The following is a 15,897-nucleotide window of genomic DNA, read 5'->3' as shown; positions in this document are numbered from 1 at the left end:
AAATCAAAAATTTAACAGACCGTATCAATACGTTCCGCTGTCAAAATTCTCCAGTTTGACGCACCTTGGCAACACAACAACAATCGCCAACTGACACAAATGGTTGAGTTCATTCGCTGTCAAACACTTAAACCGATGATACGCGAGTGAAGCTGCGGATCGACACCAAAGTACGTCGTTTTAACGGGATTGTGTTTCGTTTCGTCAGTATTGCCTCCGTTGGTGTGAGTTTGGATTGCTGCAGGAATTTGCTTCCGCGCTCGCCGAAAACCCCATCATCGTCGTTCGCCGTGCACAGTGTGTGACGTCCACGTTCTGATATGCATCTGTGTGCATGTTTGTGCATTGTGCGTTCACGCGTTGGTCGCTGACGCGCTTCGCTAATCTGACCACCGCCGTGTCGTTATCTCGGCTGTCCGGCTCATTCGCATCGTGCCTAATCGCCGTGTCTTGCCTCCCCGACAGTTTTCTACGTCACGGATTTCGGTACCCCCGTTCTATACCACCCGACACCCAACACCATCCGGATCCCATCGCTGGTTACGTTGGTGGCCTTGGTCGATGTGAACCCGAGCCCGTTCGATTCGGTGACTCGGTTCTGTGTTAGTTTTTTTTTATTCCGTGTGTATATATTTTGCATAACGACCTTCTTATGCAGGCCAGCGCTACATACTCGAACGAAGGTGAAAAAAAAGAACGTGCGTGCGAAGTGCGTAGTTTGCGGTTTTCACCGACCATCGCACACACACACACTGACACACAGCCACAGCATCATCTTTCCGGGTTGTGCTCTGTGCGAAAGAAATTGCCCCAGCCGTTGCCCCAGCTCTACAACTGTTTCCTCCCATCCTACCCGTGAAGCTAAGCCAAATTGTGAATGTGCGTGGCTTGTGTGTGTGTGCGTGTGTGGGTGTGCATGGGGATGCCAAGTGGATAGTGTTTCATTTTCTCGTCCGTACCCTATTGCTTCAGTGTTTCGAGCTTTTGCTTTTTGGATGTTATTAAAAAGAGCAAAATGGTTTCGCGAGGTCTAATGAAAAGTGAAGTGTGAAGTGAAAATACGGTTGAAAAAATTCCCTCGTTTGATTCTAATGTTTTGCTACCTTTATCTCTCACTCTTTTTTTCGGATAGTTGTTGGCTAGTGTTGTAGTTGACCGGTAAAAATAGCGACATTCGAAGCAGACGCGCGGTACCGGTTCATGGTCAACTAGATCCAGGGTGTAAGGGCAGCTTTTCAGATTTACAGATTTTCATAGCTATTTTCCGTCAATCAAAGTGTGCGTCTTGTGAACAGTGTGTTGTGGAGCAGGCACGAGAGCTGATTGGAAAACTTTAGCAAATTTAGCACAAAGTTTATCGCGGACATATCGCAAGGAGTATGGAGAAATAAAAACGAGGTAATTTTATTCGAAACTTTATTATAAAACTATCGCATCGCATTGGGGCGGTCCGGAGCGGCGTGGTTTTTATTTTCACACCGAAGGATCGAAGCCCGTCCGATTTTCTGTCTGTCCAGCCAGGGGCAAATATTACTCAACTAAGTAAGACCTCTTGAGGTTGTAGTATCGAAAATTCAATCACATTGCTAAATCCTGTTTTGAGTATAATGCTGAACAATCCTATTTGCTGTACCCGGTTATTGGCACCATAAACCAACCAATAATCCTTGAGCCCTTCATTCCGGGTTCATCATACCCTACGGCCTACTACAGTCGTGCAAATTTGAGGTGGTGTGTGCGTGTCGGTGTTAAAGATTTATGCTCTTCAACGAGCTACAGTGAACGCCAACTTTTCAGCCGCAAGACAGCCAATTACAGCGGCAAAATATTGGCTGAGTTATTTCAAAGCAAAAACTGTTTTCTTGTATAATAATTCCTTGAAGTTAATGTTGTAAAACAGTATTTAGAATTGTCTCATTTTCACCTTAATAATATTCTTTATCTTGTGCTATGTTTTATCACATTAAAAATGAATAAAGTACTATTCATTGTGCCTTGGCGAATAAAAACTTGTCCAACTTGGCGAATAAAAAAATATCGGGAAAAACGGGGCTAGTCTTCCTTGGACAGGACCGGGGATCGACTCCAGTCCAGAGCGTGGTGAGGACTGACTCCCCCACTACGTGATAGCAATAATTCTAGTGTGGCATCAGACGACCCGCACGACCCGCCTAGCAGGTCTTTCAGCCCATAAGAAGAAGTTGTAGTAAATAAATGTTAGTCTAAAAAAAAACAAACACAAAAAAGATAATTGACAAAAACCCTATGTACCATGAAGCACACTTAAAGTAAACGATGTCATTTGTGTTTGACCGGCACTGGCAATAGTCAGTCATTCGTTTTAGCTTCAGAGACAAAAAAAAAAGGAAGAACAGAAGCTTGCCAAGCAATAATTAGCTTCACTGTTCGGCATGTTCCAGACGCGCTGGTATGCAAATTGACGTAGTAGTTATGCCAAACACACCATCGGGCCTGTCGGAAGATGGTATGATTAAAGACACTGCGCTGAGAGAACAGAACACAAATAAACATTCTCTGCGCGCAGTAGGAATGGCCGAAATTTGTTGGAATTTACTTCAAACGAAACCGATTCGTGGACAAGATATGCGTGTCCGTCTTTTGAACATAAGTTAAGATGAATGCATATCATCAAAATGAGCCTTCACTCTGTCCACATCTAGAGAACAAGTTACGAGAAACACACATGGTTAGCGAGTAGGTCAAATTTTCCTATTCTTAAGTTAAAAAACAGTACAAAAGTGAACCGTAAGTCTGCCTGCAATCTTCCTGCAATTAAAGTTGATCCTGTAAAATTAATGAGACTTGATATTGAATGTGAATCAGGCTCTCTCCGCTAAGGGTGTTTAGCCTCTTTTTCCTTGCTTAGGTACCCCATTCGTTGGCGCAACATAAAAAATAAGTCATTCAAAAGCATACAAATACATCAACAGCTTCAATAACCTGCTGCTGTGGCCGTTGGCGAAAATCATTCCTTATCACCGTTGTTTGCGTTACCGGTATTATCCGGCGTTGATATCATTTCCGGCAAACAAATTGCGACCAGTGGGGCCCGGTTGCTAACCCCGCGCAACCATCCTGGCTTCCCCGGTACCAATTATGCAATCAATTAATTAGTCCAATCAAGAATGAAGGCACACACCACGGATTGCCTGCTGTGTGGCGTCTGCGTGTGCTACAAATTGATGGTGCCAGTTCTAGTACGAACACGATGGCACCGAAAACGAAGCAGTTTCGAGGTGTGGAAGGTTTTTGACCATCCGCCGGCTAGGGAAGGCTTGGGCTTGTGCGTGCGAGATCGTTTTACTGAGGTCGGTCGTGCTTAGGCTGTTACGGATGAAAGTTCGATCAGAGCCTTTATGCTTGTTTCGTTGTCTGCTCCAGTAACTGAGGCACTATCTCAACTGGTAGACATATTTGCTGCTTTATTGTTAACCCTTGGGTGGTAAGATCGTGTGCAAAAACTACCCCACAAAGTTCATATATGATTAATTACTGTTTACTCCTGGGAATCAAACCTGTAGCGAAACCATGAGCTCGTGAGTTGAGGTATTTGTTTACTTGTATTTTCTTTATTATTAAAGTTGGCAGTCCTTGAAGCTTGTAAACCGGAAAACTTTACCTTCAACAACTGGATTCATAGAAAATTTCCACAATTTTTTCCCCCTATTAGCTTCATCTTACGGTAGCTTCACCTTATGGTTGAAGGGTTTCGTTTCGCATCTTCCAACGCGGAGCAGAAGGTCGCCGGTCGAGAATCGATCGAACCATGCGGCAGAGACCCATTAATATAAATCGCTGTTTGGCTGTCTGTCTGCCGTGTCTGTTCCTTTCGTTGGCTGGATGGTTTATTAGCTATTTCGCTCTTCCCGGTCCGGGCAAGCACAGGCATAGGGACATGCGCGGGAGAGCGAGCGGTTAGTTCAAACTTTAATTTGATCGTCCCGGGCCGACGGAAGCTCTATACCGCAGGCAAGGCAAGCTTCTGGCTCACACCCCCCACAACAGCCGTGTTCGATAGCAATGATAGGTATCCGTTCCCCTGCTGCTTGTTGGTGACGTTACTCGGTTACTATGCAACTATCCGTCGTACCGTACCCAGCATGATGGAATATCCTTTACACAAACAAATCGCAATGTTGGAAAGTTTCGAAGGTCGACGGAAGTTGGTCGAGTGTGGAAAGAAAGAAGGAATTATACGTTTGCGGGGTTGCACTGCACGGTAAGCCATCCTCCAGAACCAATGGCACACTGGACGGCTCGAAACCCGAAACCTCAACGATCCCAGGAATGGCTCTTCCCAACTACTGTCGACACTTTTTGATTGTTTCTGGTCTAGAGAAAACTAACAACGGGTGGGACATAACGTTGAAAAGTGAAACTACAATCGCTACGTAGCTTTTGCCGTGCTGAATATACATGACGATGCAACGGAATGGAGAAGAATCAACCGTGCAGATCGGTCGTGCATCATGAACATACCCTGTGCGTGTGTATGGACAGAATACACTGCTGCGCCACTATGGGACGAGCAGTGTCAGCTCAACCTTCCGGTTGGTGCCCGTTCCCGGGAATATAATGTGCAGCTAATTAAATGGGGAATGAGCTGTTGGCTCTTTTTCCCCCTAACGATTTAATGAAGCACAAACACCAAGTGGTGCAACCGGTACGAAACCAGCGAGTATTATGGTGGCGCAAATCAATCGTTTCTAGTTTGTAGCACTGTGGCTGTAGCTTGTGCTCTAGCTTTGCAATGTATTATCGCTATCATTTTTGCTTTAATCCAATTAATTGAAAACTCATCTACTCCAATTAGCTTGTCGTTCGACTCCGAACTGATTCGATTAAATGACCTTCGAGAACGGAGAGGTTTCAAGCATGGCACAGTGGAAATCGGTACTGGATTGATGTTTTACCCCGTCCGGGAAATGGAAATGGATCTCACTACCAAACAAGAGACCTCCTGTTCTATTCAAATTCACCTGTATGATGTATTTCAATGTCAGAGCCTTTTGCTTTCCTGGCCATCGGTGAAACAAGCGATGCTTGTAACGATAGCGGTACCGATGGATTTGCTGTTTCCCCAGGTTTATTGGTAGTTGATTGCCCAAGTACCCGAATAGATTTGTTACACGTTCATCCAGATAACACTATCAGATTCTGGGAACAATTTAATATCAATCCTGTTACTTTTTTATGTACTGAATTGCGTTATGAAATAAGCAAAAAACGCCCACATTCTGGTGCTGTACATGTACAGCAATCGTGTATAATGTTTCTCTCTCTCTCTCTCCATGGATTATGGTGTAACGTCTGTGGTTAATGCTGCTCTACTGGCAGTGATTCTACTGATGGCAAAACCTGCACAGTCACAAACTCATCACCGGACAATAATCTGTGGACGGACGTTTGGATGATGGACGTTTGTAGCGGAAATCATACATCCTTGTTTGTAGTCCTTGATCAGCCTGTTCCGCACTGACCGCCCCCCCCGATGTCGAAGTTTGAGTCAGCAACAGAACAAACATAGTACCAACACTGCCGGTGATGGTTAGCCGCAAGAAGAAAATGGTCGACCGACAACCACAATTGCCTCACCCCACTGGAAATGACCCAGTTTACTTGAACGGGCAAACAAAAATGTCACCGAGCTTGTCAAGATATGTTTTACTGATGGTGTGTGACCAATTTCTACCAACTCTGTCAGCTGTTTGTCTCTCGTAAACCCGGAATCGAGCCACTAGCGTCTATCCTCCAACTGTGCCCACTGACTGTATACTCACACTTCAGTGGAGATGTCTGCTCACGGACCTGTCACACACCTATGGTTGAAGCTTACCTTTTGTGAATACATCCCTACCGTTTACGGCAAATCATGTCCACGTTCGAGTAGTGATCGCTGTTCGGTGTTGCCACCAGCGTATCTTAACGTTCCTTCAGCATCCTGTTCTCATCCGGCCCCTTTTTTCTTATTTTCTTCTCAGACATCTTCATGCCTAGTGGCATTCGGTTAGGAAGGCATGCTTGACGTGCGGACCGCTGTTGGTGACTTTCGTCCTTATCGACGTGCTGTTTCCGCATGGTAGTCGCACGGCCGGTGTATCAACGGTAGAGCCTCCTTATTCGGCACTCTCACGCTTCGACCTGTGTCGACATCGGATCCGGTCAATTGTGAAGGTATATTGAAGCATGGCAATCAAGCCGTATCCTGTCACATCATCGCATCATTTAAGCACACCTGTACAGATAGCTTTCGATAAAACGGGGGGGAAATGGCACGTTCATCTGGCTTTATTCTTAGACTGTTATTAAATTACAACCAAGCGTTTCCTCACACTCATTCTTTGCTATTCGTTTCGTAGTGTTCTAGTGTGGTTCTATACCAGCAGTTTATTATAATTTTTATTTTGTGTTGTACTGTTCGCTTTTCCATTTTTCAATTTGTTCCGTCATTCCGCATAATTTCGGCAGATTAACAATTATTTTCTAATTCTTTTCCTTCTCTTTCTTTTCTTTTCTTTGTCTCCCTTTTCTTTCCTCCTTTTCTGTGGGTATTTTGTTTTGTTTCTTGTACCAAACTGGGTTGCTGGTAATGATTGGTGATGTATCTTTATATTTTCTGTGCCTTGTACAATGCTTAATATTTATTTATCGATTTTTATGTTTTTAAATAATTCAAATTTTCTGTTTTCCGTTGCTTTCCGTATGAACGTGTTTTTTATGTAAATACTGTGCTAAACCAAGGAACAGTTCTCATACCAATATATTCGGTCCGAGTTCGGTATCGATCTTTGAACCTAGGAAAAAAAGTGGGGAATAATTAGCCTAAACTTTCGCAAAAGAGCTTTTTTATTCTACTATGAAATCCACCGGTACGCAACGTTCTTTACTAAAGGACGATGATGATGATGATCATACAATGAACCAAACCAGCGTCAAAAGTCGCGGTAGGGTAGGTTCTGCTATCAACAAGTCAAATGGCGATCAGTTGTCTATGGCCGGATATCAGCAGCGAGCACTTCGTAGGCCCCGCAACCAACATTTACTGCGTCATCGGTATCAGGAGCAGCAGCTGGATCAACCGTCACTACACACCGTTGCAAAGGCTAAAATGATGTCACGATTTACACGCATCCAAGGTACTCCCACCCTTTGGAGGGATGATACAGACACAATCGGGACTGTATCGACTTTGCGAGACGAGACTCTTACTGACCGCTGGGAAACTACTACTAATCTCTGTGTGTGTGATTATTTGGTTTCACTACTTATTGTTCTGGCTTTAATCGCAATCACCCGTTTTGCTAGCTCTAATGCATCAGATGCATATTTTAATAGTTGGAGCGTTTCTAGTATGAGATTTAATTGCATCGATGCCCGTGCCCGTGCCCAGGGATTCCTAGCATCTATAATCCAAAGCTAGCTACTGACTAACAAACCGAATAAGTGTGTGTGTCGACTAAGTATTAGGTTGAGTTAGAAATTGCTGAAATTGTAACTCTTATAGGTAGTAACTCTTATAGGTTTCTACGATATAGATATTGATACTCAGCACCTTGATACTGATGGATTATTTGTGGACTATTCCTATCTATTTCTACTCACTCGTATCATCTACTTGTTTCAACCTCTACAGAATATGTTCACCAATAGTAGGACCCCGTATTTCCTGCAGCCAAGGTCCGCTCAGACTCATCCGCAATTGATCTGTTTTCTGTCCTTCCAACCACCACGGATACACCCGTCAAACGTTACGACCAAACCACGGTTATGGGTAGCGATAAATTTAGCTCATATATGAAGGACGATGGTCTTCTGGTCCCGTTGCCAGCCATAAATGATTCGGTGCGTTATTGTTTGTGTCGTTCTTAAACTCCTCGTCGCTTACTCCGCTTTGGATTGCTTCCCTTGCATAAGGACGATCAAGCTGGACACAATACTGCACGGCATACTTACACCTTCCGGAACGTACCTTCCCTATTTCCCGAATGGTCTCGGTCGCGTGTCCTTTAACCGTGCCATTAAAAGCACGCTAACAATGTCCCGTCGTCGTCGTCGTCAGCGGTACACAGTGTATGATGTGTAGTGCAGGCACCATAAAAGTATTCACACTTGGACAGCATAGGATACGTCGCTTGATGGACAATTAATTACCCTCCAGCTTCTGCGCCCGAACCTCGGACAGCTCTGTGCGTGCGTGTGTGTTTCGGGAAATGATAAAAGTGTCAACTACTTCCCCACACCCCGTTTTTGACTCGACGAAGGGGTGTTTAAGGGAATGGTACTATTCTTCTTTACGTTGTGTAACACGTTTGGAGTACGCCCAGATCGGGCACGACGGTGGTAATTAAATAATAATTTAAGTGATAAGAAGCTGTGTGTTTGTGTGTGTGGGGACACCGGATCATGTGGGAGACGCAGCACAAAGCCACACCGAATGGACGATCGTTTCGCAGAACTTCTTAATGATAATTTTCGTACCAAAAAGTTAGGGACTTATTTGAAATCGGGCATTGAGTTTTTCTTCCTATGTTAATCTTGAATTAATTCATACTCTACCGATCCAAAGACAGCTGATTACGGTCATGAACTTTGCGAGTTCGTACAGTTCCGTTCTTCGATGTTTTATCCGTCTATCTGTGGCCATGGTCGAGGTCCTGTTTTCCCCCCTCCAAGTGGTGGGCTTTCTTTCGCGAGAATAATTTTCCTCGCCCAAACCAAACCGATGATGGACTGCCGCCGCCGCTCATCATAATTCACTCGAAAAACATTGTCGGCGAAGAAAATTGCAGTTGATTTTCAATCTGCCGTGTGTACTCGGTACGTCTACCCTTGAGGAACGATAAGGACACGCCGAATGGGGAACACTTTTTCTTTTCAGCCATCCTTCCGCTGAACACGCGTGGCACAATTGGCCGGAGTGGTTCTTTCATTTGGCGTAACTTTTTTTTTTCACTCGCCTAGCATCGTCAAAATTTTCCGTTTTTGCGTGGATTGTTTTGTGCGGATGATGTTAAAACGACCAAAAGGAGTCACAGTTTTTTCGCATCAGGGGCATCATTTTTTCATTCCCTTGTTTGTTGGAACCGCTGTTGTCGCTGGAAACTTTGCTGAATTGTGCCTGCTGTTGTTGTTGAGGCTGAAATCTCGTAGGAATTGATGAAAAGACGAAAATGATGCGGGAAACGAGAGAGAGAGAGAGAGAGACAGCGACAGATCCCTAACGCTTATCCCATCTACGGCCCTTTGGAGCTTAATCGATCGAGGCGAAAAAGTTTGGTTCTCACTACATTATTCAATTGCTTTTTCGTCCGTTACTTTCCATCCTTTCTGTCACCCGGCTTGCTTGGTTGGTGGAAAGTTCCCTTCTTCTTCTCTTCTTCTTCCTTGGCACCATACAACACCTCGAGAGGTCTCGCGGCCTACCATTTCTGGCTTTCTGTGACTTCATTTTACCCGTAGAAAGGTAGTCAGCCCTGGCGTACGGGAGGAGGCGGTCTTGGATGGGATTTGAACCATGGTCCGGCCGTGTGAAGACCAGCACCGCTGTCACCTCGACCATCGGTTCACCCCTTCCCGGGGACGTTCCCGGGGAATGGAATATTACCTGCTTTTTGGACAGTGGGTGTTGGTGAACATATACTCCCTAGCCGATCGTACACAGCATGCCTCTGCTGGCGTGCGTCCCAACACACGCTCGCTCGATTTACATCTCGGCGCGTTTTGAAAGCATTTTGAAATTGTTTGTCAGCAGCCTTTATGCCGTGTTTGCGCGCGTAATTTGAAGGCTGACCACCCCGTGCACTCCCAAACAACCAGCATTCGGCGGTGGTTGATACTCCCGCACACGGTGATAGCGGAGCGGTCAAGCAACAGCGCGTGTGTGGTATACGTCCCTCTTATCAGATATCGGCCCGGGTGGCGCATGCTGTTCTCACACGCGATAAAGATATTGTCGCGCGTATCTTAAACGCGTCACTTAAGGACCTGATACAGCGGTATATGGGGCGTGCGTGTGACGTCAATCGGAGCGTAATGTAAGGGGAGGCCTTTTTCTTCTTCAATTGTTTATTTACTCTTCGCTTTTACCATGCGTCTTGTATGTCTGGCGAGGCTACTTACTCTGAGAGCGGTAGCTGTGGAAGATTTTTGCTTTTAAATGTGGCGTTGTGTTGTGTAATATATCCTTCCTTTCGCTGTGCTACCGGAAGCTTTAATAGTTTGCAATAGATCAACACGCCCTCTATGTAGCTAGAAGTAAATGCACATGGTCGTAGATGTAAAGAAATTCGATGGAAAAAATTAAATTGTACGCCCACCAGTGTATTTTCATCCGTTCCGTTCGCCATTGCCATCAGTGCCAGGCTATAGTCTGCAGCCCATTAGCCGGGGTTGCGATGAAGTGGTGCAGGACTCGTTATCCTTTTTATGCGGTGCCTTACGACAGTGTCGCGGACGACCGTCATTATCGAGAAGTGCCCTCGTGGTAACAAACACCCGGCCGTCGCTAGGATGAGTAGCGTGCTGTCTCGCCTGTGAAATGCAGGTGTGTTTCGATGGTTTCTATTATTTATTTTTTTTGCCAGATGGCACACACTCGAGCACTTTTACAGACATATGCAACACATCCCATTTATAGTAAGGTGTGTAGATTCTTGATATATGCTCAAGAATGCTATGTTTCATCGGATTGACCGATGATGTTTGTGTTCGCAAGTTTACGTCAGCCTTGTGACGCGGTGACGAACGATTTCTCCAGGCGGCAAGCTACGTAGTTCCAAAGTTTCACACGGTGATTAACCTGCATGTCGAACTTTTATCGGTTCGTACCAGATCAAACCGCCGTGGTTTTGAATAATGTTTAAATTTGTGCCTTTTAGGTCGGTGTTGTGATAGAAGAGGTGGGATTTTCCATTAACATCATATTCATAGTCACAATAACTGAAGCGTGGTTGAGAGGTACAGGTCTGGTCAAAACTTTAATCCCAATCGGGCGACTGCTGTTTGTAATATTTCAGTGGCCACTTGTGTAGCCCTGTAGGCTTCTTTCTTCTTCTTCTTCTGTGGCATTACAACTTCGAGAGGTCTTGGCCTGCCAATTTCTCGCTTTCTGTGACTTGATTTTACCCGTAGTAGAGTAGTCAAACGTACGGGGAGGCGGTCTGGATGGGATTTGAGCCCCGGCCCTGCCGTGTGAAGACCGGCGCCGCTGTCGCCTCGGCCACCGGACCGCCCCGTAGGCTTCTTTAGGTTAATTTAAATAAGAATATAATCTTTCTGTTTTACTAAAAAAAAGCTGAGGCCCTCAATTAAACGGGACAGTGTTATGCTGTGTAATTATAATTACAAACAGCTGCAAACTAACAATGAGTAACACTCTTTTATCGCTCGTACAATTACTAGTACTCGCCCCCTTTCTATGCCTCCGAGGAACATCGACGGGACATAAAGGCCGCACAGTGCCTAGCGCATGTGTCCTCATTATGCTTGTAACCTTCTACGATAAACACATCTATTGTGAACGTAACATTTCTTTCGTTTGTTGAATCTTGAACATTATCTCTCGCTTTCTCTCTCCCCCTTAATCCCGGCATGTACTCCCACCGACCCATTGAAATGCATTTAAATGGTCTATTCAAGCCTCGATATCATCTTACACCGAGGCGAATCCTTCGCTTCTTCTATTCCGCATTGGTTGGTGGCTGTGTGTGTTTTTCTAGAATCCTTGCACACGTACTAACACATCCCGTTCGGTACTTTCGCTCTATAGCTTGTTCAGCTGGTTCCGCCTGTTGTGCGATACGATAATGAAAGCTGAATGCTGAAGACTAATACGGTTAAACGAGGCAAAAAAGAAGGATCAAACACTAAACCGTCCCCTAATGTCGGCTGATTAATTCTATTAGCCCCGCTTTTGTGGATTGATTGTAGATGATGCGCCCTGATACGGTATCCAGCTTTTTTTTGCTGTCCGTTGCTGTTACTTACCATCCCTTTCATTCTTCTTTCGTTTACTTTCAATCTCGACGATACGGCAACCCTACGGCTTACTCTCGTCGCATCGTTTCGAATGCTGCGCTTCGTGATGGGCTTATTGTACCGGCCGACACCGTGATGACGGCACGATTTCCCTCTTCATACCTCCGGTTCGCTGGCCAGTGTTAAGCATCATCAAATTAGCGACCATGGACAAGCTACGCGAAACGGGCGGAGGCGGACCGAATGACCCGACCGCTCAGCAACGGCTGTCGACGGAAGGGGGCGCAGGAGGTGGTGGTGGTGGTGGTGGAGGGGCGGCAGCAGCAGGAGGCGGTGACGGATGCTCCGACGAGTATCACCATCAGTTCTACAACACCGGCCGGATAGGACGCCGGAATGCACTGCCAGACATCCTGGGGACGCATTGTACCACGACAACGGCCGACCTGTCGACGCAACTGGGTGCTCTCTCTACCTCGGGTAAGTTTGCGACCAGTCCGCGGCCAGCACGCGGTGGCTTAGACGTCCTGTTTGTAGACAATCCTGTTTGTCCTTGAGCACGCGGACAATGGATTGAATGCGTCCGGCTAGTGCCGGCACGTAATCGAGATTCAATTACAGCGCGGTGAAGTTGATCGTTGCATAACGCAGAGTGTGAGATTGAGTTTTATTAGTTTATTGATTGCTCGTAAGCAATATTGGTTGCATCGTTGATCGTATTGGGTTTACCAAGAATCTTTCTGCCGGAAGAAATCACACGTTATTAGTGTTTATTTAAATTTTACGCAACATATGTTAGCTACGGGAAATGGAATAAAAATATGCATCAGTTGTGTATGGTACTTTATCACTTGCACGTTTTAATATCATCCAAAATTCGCCACTTGCTTGCATCAATTGGCTGCAGTTACACACTCGTCAAACGTGTGATCCGCGACTTGGGCCGAAGAGAAGAAATGACACGATGATTTCCAGCATATACATTATCTAGCGAATGATGGGCCAGCGATACGCCGTACGCCCTAACCTGCGCGTGAATGTCGTTAATTTAATTAGTACATAATTACCGAAGGCAGAAACGTTTGACCCTGTGTGATTCGATTTCTATTAACGCTCCTACCACTGTATTTTCTCCTCGTCTCCCTTGCAGACTGTACCGGCAAAGCGTCCGACGCAAGCAGTATAGCAGCCGGAAATAATGGGCAACCCCCACCGACGACAACCGCCACGTAAAGCCACCTGATGCTGATCGTCGGTGCGAAGGGCCCCGTAATTGGAGGGCTGCCGCAGCCGGTGTCCATCCCAGCATCTGTGACAGCATCTGTATTCGCAAGGTGTAAGGAAATGAGCGTCCGATGGAAAACATACGGCTAAGCCTTAGACCGGCTCATACGCGGATGGAGTAACGTTTTCAGCTTTGTTCGTGCACGTGCACGTGAGCCGAACGAAGGACAACACATTTTGTTTGTGAGGCGTGTTTAATTTATTTATTCGTTTCAGGATGTAATTTAAAGTTTTTTAGAGACGCTCAGACGAGAAGCACGTTTAGCAACAAAGGAAGATGAAGAAAAAAAACTCACACACATACACGCAAACACACAAAGATTTAGACAACCCCAGGAGCCAAAGAAACGCTTTTCGAAGTGGACAATTAACAGGAAGGGAGGCGTGTGATGATGGTACATATTTTTGATAGCTAGGTAGAAGCTTTTTGCATGCGAATGTGGCTCAGTTTTGTAGTTAGGACTGATGATTTACTACGTAGCGCAAGCGAAACGGTTTGCAGTTTCCAATCAATGGCGGACAGCGCTATCGGCGGGGGTATTTATTAACCAGAGCCAATTCCATGAATGAAGCAGTGTCGTGGAGTACGAACGATACTCTTAGACGTGTGATCTCTTGCAATGTTTTGTTTTTTCCTACTTCGATTCCCTTTTTTTATTATCTACTGTGCGCTCATCATCATACAAAATGCAGTATATTTTTAGTAACGCATTCGCAGAATTAGAAAAAGGAAAGTAGTACAGTCCTAGCAGTATGTGTATAGTGTGCTTGTGTTTGTGCGTAACACCCCAAAACGCTTGCAGTTCATTTGGTTGTGCAGTTGGATAGCGTTTCAAACTAAATTCTTTTACATATCTCGAAGCAAAAGTTTTATGTGCATCGACGACAAATCCATGTTCCTTACGTTGTTGCTTTGTCCTTTAGGGTATTATCTGAACCTTTTTTTTTTTTTTGTTAGGTTTAAGCGAGTGGGTCAGCAAGAGAGATGATCGACAAGATCTCTTGAGTGTGATCTAGGCTAGGGTTAGTTTACTGCTGCGCGCACCGACCGACGTATTACAGGGAGATAATCCTTTAGCTATCGATTTAGCTTTTAGTGCTTACAGATATTTTTTTTAGCTTTGTAGCATCACTCTGACAATGTTCTCGCCGCGTGTTGATGGATGGATCAGCTGTGCACGTTGCATACATTTGCTAGTTCCTTAAAATGTTCTCCCTATGGTAAACAACGAATTTTGGCACTCGTATCATTCGGGAAAGTTTTAGCAAAACCTCACCTTTACATGCTTCATATGTTATTTTCCACTTTCCCTCCACGGCCGATAATTGGAGAGGACCGAAAGAAAGAGAGAGAGAGAGGGAGCGAAAGGTGTGTTTGGGTGTGGAGGAGGATGCGTATAAACCTAAGAATATGTCCATGTGATAATTAGACCTAACGAGCATGAAAGGATACAATAAGGTGTGCAAACCAATGGCAAATTCATCGCTGCAAGAGAAGATCAGTTAGTCCCACCCCATATCCTTCCCGATGTTAGAAATATGTTGACGCTCTCTGCAAGGCTAGTTTCTTCCCATGACTATCGTCTACGTAACAGTCACGGTTATTGTTTCGATTTTCGTTCAACGGGTACGTTACGTTGCTCAGCCATCGTTTTGATTCGCTCTAGAGAAGTTAGTAGTGCAGCTTTGTTGAATGTTGTAAAATGAATCTATAAACGAACTGTGGCGATTTAATTAAAAACTTTTAAACAACACGCGTTAACATGAACAGGAGTGTGTGGCTGTTGAGCTAGACTCCTGCCGGATTGGGAGAAAAATGCACGCGTTTGAAAGTAAGCAGTGAAGTGAATGGATAATAAGAACATGCTAGCCGGAAGCCAGTTCACCAAACCGTTCTATATGTGTCAATTGTCGAAATACAAAAATAAACTAGTTGGGTGAATTCTTGCAAGCGCGCAACACAAATTAAGAGAGCCGCCACCGTTAGTAGTTAAAAAGCGCGTCACAGAAACGTGCAACAGGGCTACAAAATGGCAAACAGTCTTGATAGAATCTTCAATGTTGCATGCGGCGGCAAACAATTATTTAAATGAAATTTACACAACCGACAACTATTGAAAAGAGATTGGGAAATGGGAAAGCGGAGATCGGAGTGGTGCAAATAACCATAATACATCACATGCAAACGAGGTACAGCGAATTCGGGGTACGAAATTGTGTTTCAAAATTTAAATTAAATCAACAGCTCGTTTCTATAGCAGCAATATACGTTCATCTGGCCGTTCCTTATGAATAATAAAAATGTACTCGTGTTTTGTGCGGTTAATGTGTGCAGTGTGTGTGTGTGTGTTGTATGTTGCAAGCTTGCCAAGAAACGCAAGGGAAACAATACATAATATTTCGAGGATCCTTTTTTTGTATACACACCGTCACACGTTGTACACAACAAAGTAAAAACAAAAGGGGGCCCCAGTTGACACCATACCGAGATCACGATAACGAATAACAGCAACATGTATAGATTTTAAGCGCTGTATTTATGCTAAACAGATAAAAACATATACATATTACAATTAATGAATGAATAAATGAATGATGATGCATTTGCGTGTTTGT

The 15,897-nt window shown here is 44.9% G+C and overlaps 1 protein-coding gene across 12 annotated transcripts; it reads left to right on the top strand.

The window, feature by feature from the left end:
- Window positions 1–59: 59 nt before the first annotated feature.
- On the top strand, window positions 60–15,884 carry LOC118507695 (accessory gland protein Acp32CD-like). 12 transcript variants are annotated; one of them, XM_036046539.1, is made up of 6 exons: window positions 60–170; window positions 1,133–1,398; window positions 6,003–6,195; window positions 6,769–7,157; window positions 12,178–12,477; window positions 13,148–15,884. In XM_036046539.1, exons 4-6 carry the CDS (start codon window positions 6,878–6,880, stop codon window positions 13,228–13,230), a joined length of 663 nt encoding a protein of 220 aa, XP_035902432.1. In that variant the 5' UTR covers window positions 60–170; window positions 1,133–1,398; window positions 6,003–6,195; window positions 6,769–6,877; the 3' UTR covers window positions 13,231–15,884. The 12 variants fall into 12 exon arrangements, with proteins under 12 accessions (XP_035902432.1, XP_035902438.1, XP_035902442.1 ...); XM_036046537.1 differs by having other exon boundaries at window positions 90–224; XM_036046538.1 differs by having other exon boundaries at window positions 90–224; window positions 6,763–7,157.
- Window positions 15,885–15,897: the final 13 nt, after the last annotated feature.

This window comes from Anopheles stephensi, chromosome 2 (assembly GCF_013141755.1).
Source record: "Anopheles stephensi strain Indian chromosome 2, UCI_ANSTEP_V1.0, whole genome shotgun sequence".
Classification (NCBI taxonomy): domain Eukaryota; kingdom Metazoa; phylum Arthropoda; class Insecta; order Diptera; family Culicidae; genus Anopheles; species Anopheles stephensi.
The sequence above is the reverse complement of the archived record's forward strand: the minus strand, read 5'-3'. Positions and strand labels throughout refer to the sequence as shown.

Bases quoted from the DNA above. Each gene is read 5' to 3' on its own strand.
- LOC118507695 (XM_036046539.1), top strand. From the start codon at position 6,878: ATGAAATCCACCGGTACGCAACGTTCTTTACTAAAGGACGATGATGAT. The intron at 7,158-12,177 runs GTACTCCCACCC...TTCGCTGGCCAG, and splicing joins ACGATTTACACGCATCCAAG to TGTTAAGCATCATCAAATTA. The intron at 12,478-13,147 runs GTAAGTTTGCGA...TCTCCCTTGCAG, and splicing joins GGGTGCTCTCTCTACCTCGG to ACTGTACCGGCAAAGCGTCC.